This window comes from Cucurbita pepo, chromosome 10 (genome assembly GCF_057944985.1).
Source record: "Cucurbita pepo subsp. pepo isolate OVF chromosome 10, ASM5794498v1, whole genome shotgun sequence".
NCBI classification, from domain to species: domain Eukaryota; kingdom Viridiplantae; phylum Streptophyta; class Magnoliopsida; order Cucurbitales; family Cucurbitaceae; genus Cucurbita; species Cucurbita pepo.
Window position 1 is genome coordinate 5295682 of NC_141807.1, and position 19482 is coordinate 5315163.

The 19482-nt window shown below is 33.0% G+C and overlaps 3 protein-coding genes across 6 annotated transcripts; 1 reads left to right on the forward strand and 2 right to left on the reverse strand.

Annotated features, from left to right (window-relative positions):
* The first annotated feature begins 275 nt into the window (after positions 1 to 275).
* LOC111804532 (high mobility group B protein 3) lies at positions 276 to 3074 on the forward strand. The gene is made up of 8 exons (XM_023689375.2): positions 276 to 434; positions 1308 to 1391; positions 1617 to 1745; positions 1857 to 1914; positions 2005 to 2049; positions 2258 to 2338; positions 2425 to 2499; positions 2736 to 3074. Exons 2-8 carry the CDS (start codon positions 1324 to 1326, stop codon positions 2793 to 2795), a joined length of 516 nt encoding a protein of 171 aa, XP_023545143.1. The 5' UTR covers positions 276 to 434; positions 1308 to 1323; the 3' UTR covers positions 2796 to 3074.
* On the reverse strand, positions 2797 to 8660 carry LOC111804533 (protein root UVB sensitive 5). 4 transcript variants are annotated; one of them, XM_087127967.1, is made up of 8 exons: positions 7751 to 8660; positions 7362 to 7425; positions 5736 to 5760; positions 5451 to 5512; positions 5188 to 5285; positions 5023 to 5094; positions 4298 to 4413; positions 2797 to 3835 (listed from the first exon to the last, which is right to left on the reverse strand). In XM_087127967.1, exons 2-7 carry the CDS (start codon positions 7379 to 7381, stop codon positions 4355 to 4357), a joined length of 336 nt encoding a protein of 111 aa, XP_086984093.1. In that variant the 5' UTR covers positions 7382 to 7425; positions 7751 to 8660; the 3' UTR covers positions 2797 to 3835; positions 4298 to 4354. The 4 variants fall into 4 exon arrangements, with proteins under 4 accessions (XP_086984093.1, XP_086984092.1, XP_086984095.1 ...); XM_087127966.1 differs by lacking the exon at positions 4298 to 4413; XM_087127969.1 differs by lacking the exons at positions 4298 to 4413; positions 5736 to 5760 and having other exon boundaries at positions 5188 to 5266.
* A 146-nt stretch (positions 8661 to 8806) lies between these two features.
* On the reverse strand, positions 8807 to 13165 carry LOC111804530 (vacuolar cation/proton exchanger 3). Its single transcript, XM_023689374.2, has 10 exons — positions 12813 to 13165; positions 12655 to 12722; positions 12540 to 12568; positions 12271 to 12461; positions 11452 to 11670; positions 10671 to 10796; positions 10415 to 10531; positions 10254 to 10307; positions 9955 to 10162; positions 8807 to 9231 (listed from the first exon to the last, which is right to left on the reverse strand). The coding sequence occupies exons 1-10, from the start codon at positions 13083 to 13085 to the stop codon at positions 9170 to 9172; spliced, it is 1347 nt and encodes a 448-aa protein (XP_023545142.2). The 5' UTR covers positions 13086 to 13165; the 3' UTR covers positions 8807 to 9169.
* Between the last annotated feature and the right edge of the window lie 6317 nt (positions 13166 to 19482).

The window sequence follows — 19482 nt, forward strand, 5'->3', positions numbered from 1 at the left end:
GTGGAACGTGCCAGATATTTATTTATATAATATAATCTCTCTTTGTCGCTATCTGTATGGGATCGCTTTGGCGGCAATGATCATTTCCACAAAACCCAAAAGATAATTCCTTTGTGATTATATTCATATATTCTTCCTTCCTATTTATTTATTTTTCCAAAAAATTAGAATATCGGTTACTGGCTATAGCCAGTAAAAGGTCGCTCTTCGGGGGCTCGTGTGGCGGCAATAGTTGCATGTGTTACCGGTAGTTCCGGTTGCTCTAATCAATTTCCTTCTCTCCCCGGGTTCGAATGCAACCCTGGTTCTTTTGAACTCTTTTGTTTCTTCTATCACTCTCTCTCTCTGAGTCTTCGAAATATCTCTGTTGTTGATTCTCTATTCTCTATTTCCTTTCCGATTCCTTTTGGATCGGACGGCTTGGTTCATCGAAGGTAATCGATTCTCAGCTTTCTAGATCTCTTCTCTTCTTTGTTTTTTGTTCGTCGTTCTACTTTTCATCTACTTTTGTTTGTTTTGCCTGCAAAATTATCGTCGGTTGAAGCTAATTTGTTTAGTTTCTAAGGTTGCGTTCGTTTTCTTTTCCTCTATTTCTGTGGAGAATGATCGTTGTTGATCTACATATGTTGTGTTTTTATGTATTTATCATCTTACTAATTGGTACTGGAGTTGTTTAACAACTTCAACGGGAGAGTGAACTGAAGAAATAGCAGCAAGAGTTCAAGAATTAAGTTGTGTGAATTCAATTACATTTTAGGTTTATTTTTCAGTCTAAAGCTCTGTCCCCGATTAAACAAGTGATTTTTCATAGTTGTAATACGTAAGAATCTGCCGAGTCTTATTTTCCTTTTTGTATGTACTTTTACTGTTAATCGTCTGTAGCTGGTTGATGTAGTTAGTCAAATTTAGAGACGGTTTTTTCAATTGAAATTTAGGGATTCTAGTCTCGTTAAGGTCAAATATGTTTCAAGAACATGAATTATTACACTATTGACTTCCACTTGATTTGTTTGCTTCTGGATATTCCTCAATTAATACATATCATATCGTGTTATTGTTCCTTCTACTTCAACGGTTTCTCGAGGTTGCTTTCACTGCGTTTTTGTACTTTTGGCTTGTACTTTTATGTTAGCAATCTTGTTATATTGATTCTTGTCAGGACTATTTGAGGTACTGCGCTTTCTTATTTTGCCTCAAATTGTTCTAGTCCTGATTCTCGTGCATGTAGACTGTTTTTTAAACTATTGCACTTTTTAGAACTCGCCGTATCATTATACTGCTACTCCATAACTAGTCATTTTGAACAGGCATTTGCCTTGCATAATGAAGGGACCCAAGGGTAAGGGAACATCAAGGGTCTCCAAAGAAGCTTTGAAGCCAGTGGATGATAGGTAGTTTTTTGCCCATTGTCCCACTAAGTTTTATTAGTCTGATAAAACCTTGCAATTGTTGGGTTAGGATTGTCTGCGATCCATGGCTGGCATCTTTTTTTTGGAGTATCGAATTTCCAGCAAGTTTTTTAGTTCTATTGAAATCTAATATCCACTTGGTGGTGTGTATACAGCATTTACAGGAGTTTTGTAGTGACGGATCATAAATATCTCTATTCTTTTCAGAAAGGTTGGGAAGCGAAAGGCTGCCATCAAGGCTGACAAGGGTATCAAACGACCGACAAAGAAAGAATTGAAAGCCTTGAAAGATCCCAACAAACCTAAGAGGCCTCCGAGTGCTTTTTTTGTTTTCCTGTTCGTATTGCCTTTTGCCATTTTGTCTTCCGGCTAAAATCTATTTGTTTGATTAGATTGATTTCCTTTATGATGCAAATTTTCTAATCTTTTTGAAATTTTATATAACAGTGAGGAGTTCAGACAGGAGTACAAGAGGGAAAATCCTAATGTGAAGGCAGTATCTGCAGTATGTGATCTTTGAAATTGTTATAAAGATTCACACAAACTTGAGATGCAAATATACAGTCAATTGTTAACGTTTTCTCCACACCTGCAGGTCGGAAAAGCTGGAGGACAGAGGTGGCAATCATTGACTCATGATGTAAGTAATGTTGTGTATTACATAACAACTCAAGCGGGCTTAAAATGGTTGCCCTCATTTCATTTTTCCTGCATGTATGTATGATGTTGATTGAGGAAACTCTGTTTCTAGAGGTGTGACATGTATTTTTCTGCCTCTGCAATGATATTTTCTTAACATATATGTTGGACAATATCCCATTTTTAATAATAATTGCCTGGGTTAAAAGGAAAAAGCACCATATGAAGCTAAGGCGGCTAAGAGGAAGGCTGAATATGAAAAGCTTATGAGGGCATACGACAGCAAGAAGGTAGGCGCGCTCTGTGTTTTGTGTATCGATCAAACTTACAAACTTCACTGCGACAAACGCTTATACATGCTGTTATCCTGGAATAGGCTAGTGAAGCTGATGACGAAGAATTAGAGAGGTCGAAATCTGAAGTGAACGGCGAGGATGAGGCCAGTGAGGAGGTATTTGATACATAATACGCAAATGCTCCAATGCTTGTACATGTCTATTTCAGTTAATAATATGCAAATTCAGATCATATCTTCTGTTTCATGTGCGCATATTTCATTTTATAAGCCTGCTGATTGTTTGAAGTTGAAAGTAACAAAGTTATGTTCTACCTACTTAGCTTGTTGCATACTATGAATAGTTTTTCGCTTCTCTATCAACACGTGTTCAATACTCGAACTCTTTGCAGGAACATCACGAAGACGATGACGAGGAGGAGGATGACGAAGATGATGAAGAGGATGATTAAATTAGAAGCAACTTTCTAACTTTTGCAATAGCCAACCCAGCTGCTAGAGGGAGGGAGTAGCTCATGTATGTTCATATCTTCAGTACTTGCGTGCTTTCTGTTCTTTTGTATTTATGTGCAAATGATAAAGTGTTGTATGGCACTTCCGCAATATTACTGTTTAAATGGTCTGCTCCACTAGCATCGCCGTTGTCATAATTTGATAAAATCTCTGGCTATTCTGGCCTTCTGATAACCGAATATATAAAATTATCAAATCCGTCTTTTGGAAGCTGTAAATCGAGTTTTTCTCTAATCCTCTTGCCTTTTTGCAGTTAGAGAATTACGTTTTTTTTTTTTTTTTTTGTTTTAGAACTTTTAGAGAGAGCCTCTGAACCATCCGTGATAGGTAATGGTCTGTCTATCTAAAGTCGAAGATTATGACAACAATAGTAGTAAAATAAATGTATAGGTTGGAGAATTCCCATTTTTACATCCTTGACAACATCCTTTTAGGCGTTTCTACATAAAAAGTTTACCATGCGTTACTCTAATGGACATGAAAGATAAGTAGCTACTTCATTAATATGCTTGCAACTTTGCAGTTCTCTAATAAAAATATATTTTTGACACTAATGTATAGAAATATTAAACTTGAAATTTTAATTTTGAGGCTCTCTGATAAGTATCTAATTTTAAAACGTTACTTGATATTTCAGAAAATTATAAAATTGTATTAAAAGAAGTTCTTACTAATGGTTTTAAGGAAACTTAGACATAGTTGTTATGAATTTCAAGTTTTGAACTATGCTAATTAAATTTTAACATTCTCCGAGCTATAGAATCTATATGTGTAATTTAGCTTAAAAACCTCGTTAAGCTACGAGCCAAAACAAAGATACTGCAGTGAACCGATGTGGGAAGGGAGTGGTAGTAGAAGAATACCGTGGAAGAAAATTTTTCTCCATCCATTAACTCCAATGATACATCAAAGATAATTGATGGCCTTGTAAATCTTTCCCACACTTGTATGATTTCTTCTCTGTTGCAATCAACCGTTCCTGAAAGAAAGATACCAACATGTCGATCATTCTCGCGGTGTGCAATAAATGACTTACCAGTGGAAGGAAAAAATGAGACGACAAAAAGGTGAACCTACAAGAATCTGACAAGTAAATGAGCAATTAACATCGGCAAGATTCAGCCACTACGTTGTAGCGGTTGAATAAAGAATAGCGGAAATTTCACGCAAAAATTTAAAATTTGTGCCGGAATTCGTTGATAGCTCTGTACGAATTTACGATAGAAAAACTAATGTTCATAATCACAGAAGGAAGGGTTGGTCATAAATTTGGAGGGGTTGGTCATAAATTTGGAGAGTTTGCTTCGACACCGAAGGTATTAGCTCCTTACTCACCTCTTCAACATCTAGAAAAAAGTCCTATTACTCACCTCCCCACTAAAAAGAGCGATTGCGAGTGGATTTCAGGTTTAATAGTATCGAGAAGGTATTAGCCCCTTACCTCTTCAACATCTAGAAAAATACGCATCATTCTTTCTTTGCATAATATCATACACTGCTATATGCTCCCCTTATGCAAGCCCTTGCTATGATACGAGCCAGAAGCTTCAGATTTATCTATTAGAACAAATAAAATAATGACTTATTACAGAGATACACTTAAAAGTTAAAAGCATGTTTCCATTCCCATATACTTTCCAAACCAGAAGCAAAGCCTTGTAACCAAAAACAAAACAAAAAAAACGAACACTGGAAACAAGAGAAACTGCACGAGGATCTAGTGGTTCAATTGTGTTCTATGCATTGAAGTGAAAACATTACATATATTTATAGGAAAATAAGAAACTAGCCACTAACATAGGCCACCTTAATCATCCCCACTAATCCATAGGCCACCTCCCTACTAATTAAGAGGCATTGACCTAAATAAGTGCCAGTAAAAATATGGATACCGGTGTGTGAAATCTCGACGGCCTCTTTGTGCCTTTTGTATATCGATATGATAAAAATATGGATACCCGTGTTATTTAGTTAGCACAAATATTTGGTTCATGCACAACATGATACACAAATAAGGAAGTTTCAATCTTCGATTAGCAAGATTTGGTTTCAGTTTAAGAAACTAATGATGAATGCATAATTGTCAACAACATAGGTGAGTATCTTTATGCTTTTCAACATAATTTAGTTAAAAAAAACAGATACACGACTAGCTGTGTAAAATACCTTGGTAAGATTTCCAAGGGAAGCCAATGGTAGAAAATAGATAGGATGCATGGAGTAGCAAGATCAAAGGTGCTGCATAATAGGCAATTACAATTAAAGGTTTTACAGTTTTAATAGTAAAATCAACATTTCTGGTGTCAAAATTGAGAGATTGGAAAATGGCACCTGCCTGCACTGCCAATGAAGTCTGCATACATGCGCCATTGTTCTGGAACATCATCAAAAAGATTACCAAACCGTCCACCTGGAAAGGATGCAACTCACTGAAAAATTCAATATAATCTTCCATATTATTCTCTTTATGTGCAAAGTATCCATTATTAGGCCTTTTTGTGCGTACATATGAAAGTATTACATAGATAAGCTCAAAGATTACTCAGTCACGGACAATGCCAAGAAAATGTTGTGGGAAAAAAACACTTAGAAACCTGATGGCAGCATTAGAAGCGGCTGCAGTAGTAGTTCCAGAGAAGGAGCATATACCAACTGCCTGCAAATAGTCAATAAAAGAGTGATTTAAATAATGTTAATGACCTTTTCTTTTCCATTTTGCTAACAGAACCGTGTTATAATAGAATGAAACTGTACTTTCAGAAACAGTTATCAATTATGTAGAATTTGAGTTTTGAATCATCTAATTATAGGAACTGGATGTGACCAACGCGTGACACATCCATCCAATAATATTAGTGGGGAACTGCAGTATCATGTACCGCAAGTAGTTGTCTGAAACTGATTCTGCAATGAAAATTATATAAAAGTGAGATAGCAGGTATAACTAGATACTGCCTGAAAAAAGAAATTGAGATATTACTTTATCGATCATTTTTTCTGATAATCCACCATACTTTCATTGAGAAAAAAAGAAGATGAACACAAAGACATCCAAAATAACCAAGCCAACAAAAAGAGGAATTCCCATTAAGGAACCCCAATCGAGCAAAATGTGAGCGGATAAATAACAAAAGGAATTTGACACCGACGCCCAAAAGAAAACAAAGAACCTTGCAAGGGACCAAACATCCCTACTGTCTTGCTCACCCTTCTAAAGATCCTATTGTTTCTCTCTCCCGGAAAGGCCAATCATCTGCCTGTATAGCTACAAACAGCTTGAGCAAACATTAATGGATGTATTTGTCACACGTTGGTCATATCCCAAATGCTCATTGGCTACATGATATGAACTCTTGGCTGTAATCCATATGACAAACAAAAGTACATGCTCATAAAAAGTTTACGGTTTCTTTTCTATCTTCTAGTCGGTGTACACCCATACAACATTTCCAATTTACGATTCATTACAATTGAAAAGCTTCTTTATAATCTCCTTGAGGTTGCTTGGATTCAAAAAGGGATGATCCAATTGTCCTTTTCATATTTTCTACTCTTTTTCGCATGACAGAACAATTTCTAACTGATGGGAATCAAAAGAGGGAAGAGGAAAACCTAGAAGTACTGGAAAAATCCTGATCTTTGGGAGTGCAAGATTATTGTAGAAAAATTAAATAAGTAAAACGGGATACATCTAGTTGTATGAATCAACTAGAACCCAAATATTCCCAAATATTCTAGCTTGGAAAACATCACGTAACAAAAAAGTTCAATGAAGAAATTTTAATGGGAAAAGTGAGAAAGAAAAAAAGTCCACGCACATTAGGTATCATGTTAGGAATCACGACTCTCCACAATGGTATGTTATTGTCCACATTGAGCATAAGCTCTAGTGGCTTTGCTTTTGGCTTCCCTAAAAGGCCTCATACCAATGGAGATGTATTCCTTACCTATAAACCCATGATCATTCCCTAAATTAGCCAACGTGGACTCCCTCCCAACAATCCTCAACACCCTTGGGCAAGATAAAATCTTGAATGATATTTGGAAGCCAGGATAATTTTGTTTCCAAAAAATGAGATACTTTGAGACCATTGGATGTCGGAGATGTTTGTTCATCAAAAACAGATTGCAAACGTAGTTATCATCTAGAAAATACCTGTTCATGGAATCAAATTTCCCAAAATGAAACTCTTATTGTAGCTATAGGAAGCAGAAAACGGTATACCAGTTCTCAAAGTCTACAAACTATGCTGAATACCGATCGTTAATTATCTCAACCATCAGCTTTATCCTAAAAGAAATGTGAACCTCTATCTATCCTCAGGAAGTTTAAGGCAAATTTTTAATTCACATAAAATGGATCAAGCATATAGATTGCTTCAGTAGAGTGATATTAGCAAAACCATAGCAATACGAACGAGAATACATTATATCTACTATAAGAATTTGGAAAGATGAACTCGAGGAATGGTTAGGTATAAAGTGAATTCTAAGGCAAACATCACCGGCTTCTTCCCAGCGCCATTTCCGTACTTCTCGACAAAAATTACTCGCCGCTGGCCGTGTACTCTGCAACAAGAAACACAAGACAAGAGTAATACAATCAGATGGAATAACACCGAAAGCATTATCACTAGCAGAGAAACAATCACCACTTCCTCTAAATCGATATTTTCTTTCGCCTCTTGAGATATTAAGACATTTCGTCTCGGACATTTTCCGCTCAGTATGGAAAGAAATTGATCGAGACTTCAAAAAACTTTAAACATTTCAGGAAGCAACGACACATCACATACAAAACTACGCTCAACTTCTCTTCATCCATTAATATCCACAAGTTTTCAATATAACAGAACAGAAGAATGTAGGGGAACAAAAAAAACAGATCTCGTACCTGCACGATCAACACTGTTCTTTACATTGTCTTCTCCATCGGAAATCGGTTTAGCTACATAAAATCTGATGACGACTTCGCAGTTTTCCACTGTGAATCAAGCTCAAAGACTCAAAACGCACACACAAGTAGCCAATGAGAGTTGCGCAGCGCCAGGCATGCGGAGACACCGCTTTCTGAAGCTAAGCGACGTGATAGAGCTCCTTATTCAAGTCTGTCAAATACATACGGATGAACGCACAGTCGCTGTGTGAATCTGTTGGCGGTTGCCTGTTTTGTTAATTGCCGCGCGGCAATCCAGGAAGACGGCCTTACTCCCCTTTATGTTCATGCCTTTAATTATTTTAATTCTTTTATAAAATAAAATAAAATAAAGAATCAAAATTAATTTTAAATGATTAAAAAGTAAATTTTTTTTTTAGTAATTTTAAACATAAAAATGGATTTTTAAGCTTATAAATGCAATTAATCCCAAATTCCAAGTTAGAACTTTGAGGCAAATTTTAAAAAATTCACCGATTTTTTTCACATGTCGAAACATTTTCGTTTAAAAATGAGACAAATTTTGAAATATTTCACAGAGTTTTGAATTACACTACAAATTTATATACCACTCGAATAAATAAATAGTACATGAATAAACGAGACTACAGAGCAATCTAAGGATAAGGATAACATGGCTACCAAAAACTTAAAAGAATTGAAACTTATTACCTTATTATCAACTAGATGTATCTTCGGTGTTTCAATCATAAATTTTCAAAGTTAAAGTGTCCTTACAAAGGGGGTCGCAGGACCAGGCTCGAGCGCGTGTAGCACTCTTGCAAGAAAATGGACTCACTGCAGGAGGGGAATGAAAGGAGAGGAAAGAAAAGATTCGAGACCAAAGTGGAATCAGACTGAGTTTCAATTCATCACAGGGGAAGGCTGCTTCATGCTAGGCGTCCGGACCTACTACGCCCGAGCCGCATTTCAATTCAAATCCTCGATTATCAAATTGAGAGATGGTTTTAAAATTATAATAATAAAATTTAAAGTATAATTAAAAAGGAGAGGAAAATAGAAATGATATGATTCTCATTACCAACATATTCTTATGATACATGAAAATTCAAACACAACGACGAAAAATGCATATAAAAACACAAATTAAAAAAAGCATAAAAATATTTATTGCAGATTGCATGCGATTAATTATTAGCCCACAAACTGCCTTCATCAAACTCCCCATAGTTTGAAATTTTGTAAGCTTTCCACCAGGCAGGCGGCATGCGTTCGATCCAGGCCAATTCTGATATCAAAGAATTTAAAAACAAATCCATTTGATTTTGCTGTTTGGTCCTTCTTCATGACCAGATTTCAAAAGTAACCCCTCTCTCATTTTGCAATTTGACCCACTTAAAAGCATCATATTAGCCTTTAAGCTCTGAAGATTGATAGGTTTGAAGATTGGAGTCCCAAGTTGGGGGCATTGTTGTCATCTGCAAGGGCGAAAAACAAAAATACGTTAATTTAACGACCTAATTACTCGACCCGATACCTAATTGAAGTACTTTCATTAAAAGTACTCATGTAAGAGCCCAAAATTAACCTAATTATTCGACCCGATACCTAATTGAAGTACTTCCATTAAAAGTACTCATGTAAGAGCCCAAACCCACCCTAGCAGATACTTTTGTTAAAAGTACTCATCATATAAGAGCCCGAACCCACCCCTAACAGATATTGTCTTTAGGGTTTTCCTTTCCAACTATCTTTCAAAGTTTTTAAACCCAAACTCACCCCTACCAGATATTGTTCTCTTTAAGGTTTTGCTTTTGAGGCTTCCTCTCAAAGTTTTTAACCCAAACCCAACGCTCGCAGATATTGTTCTCTTTAGGGTTTTGCTTTTGGGTTTCCTCTCAAAGTTTTTAAACCAAAATCTACCGCTATATTGTCCTCTTTGAGGTTTCCCTTTCGGGCTTCCCATCAAAGTTGTTAAAACACGTATACAAGGGAGAGGTTTTCACGATCTTCTCCAACCGACGTGGGATCTTACAATCCATCTCCCTTCGAAGCCCAGCGTTCTCGCTGGCACTCCCCTCTACACGAATTCACACAATTCAAACCCTTCTTAACCCTAAAACTACACAAAAATAGACTATTGAAACCCATGAACTAAACTCACTCGAACCGAACCCGAACCATGCAATTTAGTCACTCACCTTCTTGAGTCTTGGAAACAAAGAAGCAAGCAGCAATGATAATGTAGCAGAGGAGAAGAATGAGGCCTTTAATATAGTGAGAGGTTCCATCTTGTAAAGTGAAGGCCGTGGCAATAATGGCCAACCCAAGCGACCCCGTTTCCATGAGGTTAAAGTTCAGGTCCATGTCCACTCCCATTGTCCAAGCAACTATCACACATAGTGGAATCTGCAATTACATATTCTTCAGGGGTCAGTTGGTGCAATTTCAACCTTTTTCTAAGAGGGGTTTAAAGTTTTCATTAATTACACATACGTACCACAAAAAGTGCAATTTGTGTTGCAGATCCCAATGCAACTCCCAATGATATGTCCTGTAAACAAAAACAAAACATTTAATTTTATATTTAATAAATCTCGAAAAATTTAATTTTTTTAAAATTAATTGAACTACTTATACGTGAAAATTTACGATACTTACCAACTTATTCTTGAAGGCGAATATGATAGCTCCGGCGTGTTCGGCTGCATTTCCGACAATTGGGAGCAAGATTATACTAAGGAAACTGACCGACAAACCCCAAGTAGTAGATGCTTCCTGAAATTAATAATAAACTTTAGTTTATAAAAAATTATAATTATCCCAATTTTAATTTTTTATTAAAGAGAGAAAAAAATAATAATATATTTCATTTTTTGCTGAAAAGCCCTTTAAATATACAGTAATTAAAATTTACCTCAATTGTGTTGACAACGTATTCGGACAGCAAAGCAATAAGAAGTGTCATTCCAGCAAGCCATGCAAATGCACTCCAGAATCCGATCACTGCCTCTTCTCCAGAAACGTCGTCGTCTTCGGTTTCCTAATTTTCCAATAATATAATTAAATAATTTAATTCTCACACAATAAAATAAATAAATAAAACATTTCAATTTTAATAAATAAATGTTTATCTTGGTTCAAAAATCAACCCACGAAGACATTGGTTATTATTATTATAATTATTGTGTGTAATTTTAATAAAATCTTAAAAATTATAATTATTGTGTGTAATTTTAATAAAATCTTAAAATTAGTTATTTTTATTTAATTTTATAAAATACGAAACCAATTTATAGTCGGGACTATTTTTACGATCTATTAAAAATTTGAAACTAAATTTGAATATTTATTAGTAGATAAACGACTATTCTAGTGGAAGATTCGGGACCATAGCATTTTTCCGATAAAGTCGACTTTTGTTGTTGCTGTCGTGGCCGTGGTCGTAGTCGTAGTGGTTCATTTAGAACCACCAAAACATCCTTAGCCACTAGTCAGTGTGACAAATACATCACCTTCTTATAATTATAGTGTACTAACTTTTTACCTGATTTAATTTTGAAAATTAAATAATAATAATAATAATGATGGATAGAAATGGTGTTTATAAACTTAAATTATTTAAATAAATAAATAAATAAATAACTGAATTTTTTTAAATTAAAAATAGAATATTAAAGAGAGGAGAAGGAACGTACCTCAGTTTCAAATAATGTCCGGTGAGTCCAGAGTTGGAAGACCAAGTAAGCAATGTAAGCGGCGAGCATTACAATGCTGCTGGCTCTGGACAAGTGGAGGGTGGAGGCGGCGGCAGTGGAGGCGGAGGAGGCGGAGGAGGCGGCGTACCCAAACAATAACGGCAATAGGTGGCACAGTAATGACAGCATCAGCATTAGTGCGTTCACATCCGCTTGCCTCTGTTAAAATTACAAAATTACATATTTAATTATATTTCTAAGACTTCAAATCTATTACCGTTCACCTAATAATCCGGTTTAAAATTCACTTTCCTTTCCGCTTCTCCAAAATGCCTTATACCAATGAAGAGATATTTCTTAATTATAAACTCATGATCATTCCCTAAATTAGTCGATGTGGGACTTTTATCATCCAATAGCAATAACAGATTTTCACACCCTCCACTCATTGGGTCCATTATCCAGTTATGATATTATTATAATAGTTCAACTACACCGTTAGATATATTGTCTTCTTTAACCTCTCTCCCAATATTTTAAAACAGGTTTGTTAGACAGAGGTTTTCATATCATTTGTTCTCCTCTCTGACTTGTATGATCTTATTTAGGTCCGGCTTTCTCTCCTAGTCTTTTCCTAAAGCTTTAAAATGTATCTGTTACTTCTCCAACTAACTTTGAGATCTCACAGTAAAAACATGTTTTAAAACTTTGAGAGTAAGCTCAGAAACAAAAGCCAAATATAACAATATGTGTTAGCGGTGAACTTAGATGGTTCGTAAAAAATTAATATAACGAGAGAGAGAGAGAGGTGTTACTTACTCTGTCATAAGTCTGCTCTTTATTAATAATGCCACCACAGAAGAGAGAGGTGCCAAGAACAAGAAGAAGGTTGGAAAGAACAGAGCCCAAAAGAGAGAACTTCACCACGTCTATCTTTCCTTGTGTCAGCGCCAGAATTGCAATTATCAGCTCCGTCGCATTCCCACATGTTGCATTCAAAAGCCCCCCAACTATATACCAAATTTTTAATTAAATCTTTTTTTTATTATTATTAAAAAAAAAAAAAATTAATATAAACGACCGATTACCTGTTGGGCCGGTGAAATAAGCGATTTGCCTTCAAAGACGAAAGGAAACAATAAGAGGAAATTAAAGAATAATAATAAATATTTGATATTAATAAAAAGGTTAAGAGAAGCTTACTCGGTCAGGAAGCTGACACGTTCAGCCAATGGCGTGAGGCCAAGCAAGCTCAAAGCAAAAATCCACGGCTAAATACATAAATAAATTAGTTAATTAATTAAATTAACCAGAACGACATGTCGTTTCACGGGAAATAGAGAGGGGATAAGGGTTCTCACTCTTCCAAACCCGAAACTCTGAGCGACAATAGCGAGCGGAATGGCAGGGAAGAGAATGGAAAGTTTAGTTCCCAAAATGACCTCCTGAAGATTGATGAGGAACTTGCGGAGACAGCCGAATTGGATTTTGGAGACGAGGGTTAAATCGGACTTTTTGCGTAGGGAAGAGGAGGACAAGTTGTGGGCAGTTCGGCCATGGCCGTGGCGACTCTCCTTGGTTAAGCGCTTAAGGGTTCCGTTTTCCATGAGCCATGGCTCGGACTGGGAAGCCATGGGTTCGCTTTTTTTGAGGCTGGAAAAAGGGACGAGGAAGATAGAGTTGGCGCTGTTGGTCTCAGATGTTTTCTGAGAGATATGGCTAAGATGGAACTCTTTATAGGCTGAACCAAGAACCTTCCGCGAAATTTCGTAACTAACTGCCTACTTTGCCTCATCATATTCTGGGTCCGGTCCGGTCCGGTCCGGTCCGCTTTTCCTCCAAATCCATGACAAATTTGTAATATTAAAATATGTATTTTTAAAATTGAATCCTATAAATTTTATTAACTTAAATTAATAAAAACAACTTTATACTTAAAATAACTTTCAAGAATAATATTTTTACTGTATTATATTTATAAAATATATTAAACATTATTTACGTTTGTAAAAATAGTTTAAAATTTTGGATATTACTAAACTTATGAAAGGTCGATATTATTTTTTAAAACATTTTGAAAGTTCAATAATATTTTTTAAACAAAATGTTAATGACATTAAAACGTTCTTAAACAAATTATTTACGATTTTCATTTAAAACTATTTTTAAAAGTTTAAAACGTCAAACAAAATGTAAAATTTAACGATATTTTTATTCATTTAGTCAAATTTAGATTAGATTAATATATATATATATATATATATATATATATATATATATATATATATATATATACACATATACATGCACGCTTGCATGTATATATTCTTGAAATGTGAGGTTAAAAGAAAAAAGAATTGGGGAGTAAATACTTGAAATGATAAGATAAGGAATTCCTACCAGGGGAGTAAGATTCGGATTACGTTGTTGATCGAATATCTCAACACTAGAACACTTGGTTGAGATTCGAATCATTCCACAAGCAAGATTGATCATGTCGAGATTGAATGATTCTACACGCAACCTAAACTATATAGAATTGCAAAGAAACTTAGTCATTGGCTAAAGAAAGCATAAACGCTCCTTTTAATGTATTTTCAAAGTCTACTTACAAATACAACATATATGGCTTTATAAACCTTAAAATGAAACTATTAAAGACATTCCAAGAGTTGTAACATTGATACTTAATGGTCATAATTAACGTAACTATAACCTAAAGTAAATAAAAAGTCTTAAAATATATTAATGAAATATAATTTATAACAGAGAACTTCATTATTTTTCAATGTGGTAGGAATTGAAATATCTTTTGATACTTTCAACAATATTTTATTCACGTATTTATTGAAGTATATTATATGATTGATGTCTCTTAGTTCATACTAAGGTCCGACAAAATGCAAAATTTAAGGATATTTTTATCCATTTAGTCAATTTTAAATTAAATTAATATATATATATTCTTGAGATGTGAGGTTAAAAAGGGAAAAGAAATTTGGGGCCCATTAAAAAGCATAAAGTGTATGACTTTATTGCATTTAATAAATAATTGGGCCCTTGATAATAATAATATGATTGAATTACCATGTGAAAGGACAAAATTAGAGCTATAAAGTAACATATAACCAAAAGGGGAAGTTCACGACTACCATATAACTTTCCAATGTTGTAGGACCTAAAAAGGGAATTTTATTCCTTACATTTATTGTCTTGTGTAAAATTAAAAATATCTAATAAAAATCCATCGAGTCACCCGCTTTAACTCAATTTTCAGATATTTGAAGTCTGTGTGTTGTTAGAAAAAAATTCATAAATTTACTAGACACGGATGAAAAGGTGATGAAAAGGTGATGAAAAGGTGATGAAAAGGTGATGAAAATGATGGATCTTTTAATATATTTTTATAATAATATGATATTGTCCACTTTTTTTTTGTATAAGTTCTCGTGATTTTACTTTTTAAATTACCCAAAAGTTATCGTACCATTCGATATAATTGTCCTCTATGTAACAAATGCGAGACTTTGTTTGTACCTAACGATCCTTCTCTCGAACACAATACCCCTTCAAGACTCCTTTCATAGCCCACTTCTATCCGAAATTGTTCGTTTTGACCCGTTACGTATTGTCGTCAGCCTCACGGTTTGTTTTAAAACGCGTCTATTAGGGAGAAGTTTCCACACTTTTATAAGGAATGTTTCATTATTTTTTCCAATTGATGTGAGATCTCACAGTTCACCTCTCTTAAGAGCCAGTGTCCTTGTTGGCACACTGTCGTGTGACTGGTTCTAATACCATCTTTCACTCGAACAAAGATTTAATCCTTCTATAAGTCTACTGGTGTTGATAAGGATATACTCTCCATCCAAATTTACCTAATTTCCTTGTCGCATTTCAATTACCTTTTTATCCAATCTAAGGACCGATACACAAACCTCATTAATTTTGTTTGGAATCTAAGAACATCACCAACACGACTAGGTTTTGACCATGATTCCGATACCAATCAATAAGAACAACGAACACTCTAAATATTTTTATAATAATATTGATATTGTCCGGTTTATGCATAAGCCTTTATAATTCTGCTTTCACAATCCTCGAAAGGTCTGAATCTCCCCTTCATAATTTTGATTAAAAATAAAAAATAAAAAATAAAAAATATTAAAAATAAGTTGATTAAAATAGTTTATAAAGTAAAATAATATTTTTAATCTAACTTTTCCAATAATGATGATGATACGGATTGGAAAGATTTCTGGTAGAAGAATAAAATCTCTCCTGCAGCAAGCCACGTGTTCCAACAGATTTTGAACACCTTCTGGCAGCTTTTTCTTATTTATTTATTTATTTAATTTCAATAAAAATATTAACTCCCTAGCTAAAATATCCAATTTATCAACATAAATAATATATCTTTCTTATTCCTCTAATTATCTTTTGTTTGTTTATTAGTATTCATAATATTGTTTATGAAAAATAATTAAGTTTGAGAAATATAAAAAATATATATTTACAAAAATATTGAGATCTCAAATTTTATGAAAAATGTCAATAAATATACCAATAAAATGTTGATAATGAATATTAAAAAAAATTAATTCATATTTTATACTTATTTGAAAAATACTCCTAAATTAAAAAAAAAATCTAAAAAATACGATTAAACTTAAAAAAAAATATTATTACGATTTTGGATGTAACAGTTAATACTTTATTTCAAAATGGTTCAACGACAGTTTAAAATTTAAAAAAAAAATACTTTAAAAATATATCCTTAAATTTCTTTAAAAATATTTAAAAAAAACACACATTTAAACTTAAAAAAAAAAACACATTTACGAATCCGTACACATTTCAACTTTTCAAAATAATATTAAAATATTTATAGATAATCTATAAGGTTTCGATTGACCGTAATAATATTTTGAACTTTTTTTTTTTTTTTTTTTTTATAAAAGTAAACGTTGTTAATGTTAATTTAAAAAATTTATGGGTATTTTTTAAAATGTAATTTTTGAATTCGAGACTGAAAAATGAAGAGTATTAATGAAACTTTTTAAAGTTTAAATGTATTTTTGAAATATTATTAAAAATTTAATGGTATTTTTAAAACAAGTTACTGATTGTTTGTATCGAAAGCCAATCGTAATGATATTTTTTAAACTATTTTTAAAAAATTAAGAATATTGTTGAAATTTTTAAAAGTTGATGAGTATTTTTTAAAAGTCTTTCGTTTACAAAATATTATAAAATATATATGAAAATAAAATAAGTGCAAATCTGGATTTTATTTTCTTCTTTGGTAATAATAAAAATAGAAATTCCAGAAAGAACTCGAAATAATAATAAATTTGAAAATATTGCCCCCATACTTTTAGAAATTAAAAAAAGCAACCCCAAAAATTTGCAAAAAGACCCAGATTTGTTATATATATAGCCAAATATGTTATGACTGCCACCTCACAAATGGACAATACAAAGGAAATTTCGAGGAAGTTTCTTGGGGATTTTCAAATTGACCCCTCAAGAATCAATCATTTCACTTCCGTTCATTTTAAGGGACACCTCTGCTAAAATTTAAAATATAAAAGCCTATGGGCCAAATTATTTGGGATAATTATATAATTTTATATCCCCATAAAATAAAATTAATTAAAATTTGAATAATTATAAATTATTAGTTTAAATTGGCCTGGTCGGCGGAATGATTGGACGTTGGAAATAAATAATATTTAAATATTTAAATTACCAAACAATAATATAAAACATTTCAAATTTTACCTTCAAACAATAATTTCTAAATTTTCATAAATTAATTAATTGTGGCCAACGTAAAAAATAATTATAAAATATTAATAAAGAATTTTAAAAAATATAATTTTATTCCATTTATTTCAACAATAATTGGGATTCGCAGAATGTTGGTTGGATTTATTATTATTATTATAAGAGATGGGAATCACATGGGTTTGGGGAAGCTACTGTGTTTTGTTTTTCCTTAAATGATCTGAACTATGCTCAAATTGATAGTTTACACTGATAATTAAAAGAAAAGAAAATCGTTTTTAATCTTTTTAGGTCGTTTTTGTCTTTTAACTCTAAAAACGGCCCCGTCCTTCTCTTCTTCATTGCTTGTCTTTTCTAATCATTTCACGTTCTACCCACTTGTTTTGGTTCCCCCCTTTATCTCATTTATTTCTTCTAAATCAATTGAATCATGCTTAAATTGACAGTTTAGATTTATTCGAGGTATACAACTTGAATCAATACTGAGAATTAAAAGGATACAAAATAATTTTTAATACTTTAGATCGTTTTTGTCTTCGGCCCCAAAAAACACCCCGTCCCTTTCTTCTTCATAACCATTAGTGTAGTTATTACATGTGTCAATTTCTCACCATTAATGAATATTCTCGATCAAAACAATAAATATGTAATATATTTAAAAATAATCATAATAATAGACGAGCTTCCAAGAAAATTCGTGAATAGTGACGATGATCGGTATGGATAGAGTTTTAAAGAAGTTGAAGCCATTTTCAAAAAGGACAAAGGGTTGCATGTTACTTGCTACGCTTTCATTTTTTCGTGCCATATAGAATGAACATGTCCCACGAACTCTACACTTTTTTTGTGGTCTAATATTCTTTGGGATTTGATTTCTGACCGGCCCTAGAGTTTTATAAGCCTTAATTATTTAAAATAATATAATAATGAAAGAAAAAATAAAGTATAACGTCTCACGCTCAAAACCCTGATATCGCACTGAAACATGGCTACATTACCAACTTCTCATAATTTTCAAGTAGTCACTAAATATAGAACAGCTCTAATCAAAACTAGTTTATCTTTAGAATCTTTAAGGTGCACATTGTTGGTATAGACAATAACTTTCAATTCTTTTTAAGTCTTTTTTAGACATCTTATCTTAAGATTCACTCACGTCCCCTTCTTTGCTCGGGTATTATACAACAATTATATTTACGTGATTCTCTTGTGCTCGTATAACCCACAAGCGTGAGATTAGAATTTGAATGGTTGAATGGCAATGGTCCACAAGAATTTCACTGAATACTCCATTTTTTTAAGTACTTTAGATCTCCACACATTCGGTCAAAAGAATGAGAAAAATATACACCATCGATCTAAATATATTTTAACTCGTTAAAACATATATCTTTGATCTAAGTCATAGATTTAACCATCCGTTACAAGAAGACGTATCCACCATTGATGGAATTTAAAGACGATAATTCACAACACAAGTCAATCTGCCGCTCCATTTTTAAAAAATTTCATAACAGCTCAATCCTCAGCTCGTACTAATATATATATATATATATTTTTGGAAGAATGTCAGAGATTCTTCACATCGAGGCCACTCAATTCAATAAAAATATCAACAAAAATATCTTTGGGAGTGAATGATTTGTACTGAAAATTTGATAATTTGAAATTATTGGTACAATGATGAAGCATTATAATAATTTGGTTCAAAATATCACCTTCATCTTTATATTTTTGAAATTTATTTAATTTTAGTGCTTTTAGTAAATATTTAAATTTATTTCCATTTTGTAACTTTTTATTATTACATAACTAATTTTAAAAAAATTAAATTTAATAAATTAATATTTTATGAAATAAAAAAAAAAATCGTTTTTTTCCGTACAAAGGACCGTGAGGTTTGTAATGGGCAAACTGTGGAGTACTCTGAAAAGGACACTGTCAAAGTTTTGGTTTCTGCCATACGGATGGATTTTTGTAGTTTTCTGCTAAAATAAGGGACCATTATTTATTTATTTATTATTATTATTTTTTAAAAAGAAAAAATAAAATTTGAATATTTGATTTTAATAAATAGAAAAAGTAACAATCCAAAGTGGTATTGGTATGATATTGTCCATTTTGAGTGTAAACTCTCGTGACTTTACTTTGAACTTCCCAAAAAACCTCATACGAATGAAGATAGTATTCCTTGATTATAAACTCATGATCATTCCCTAAAATGTGTGGCTTTCATCC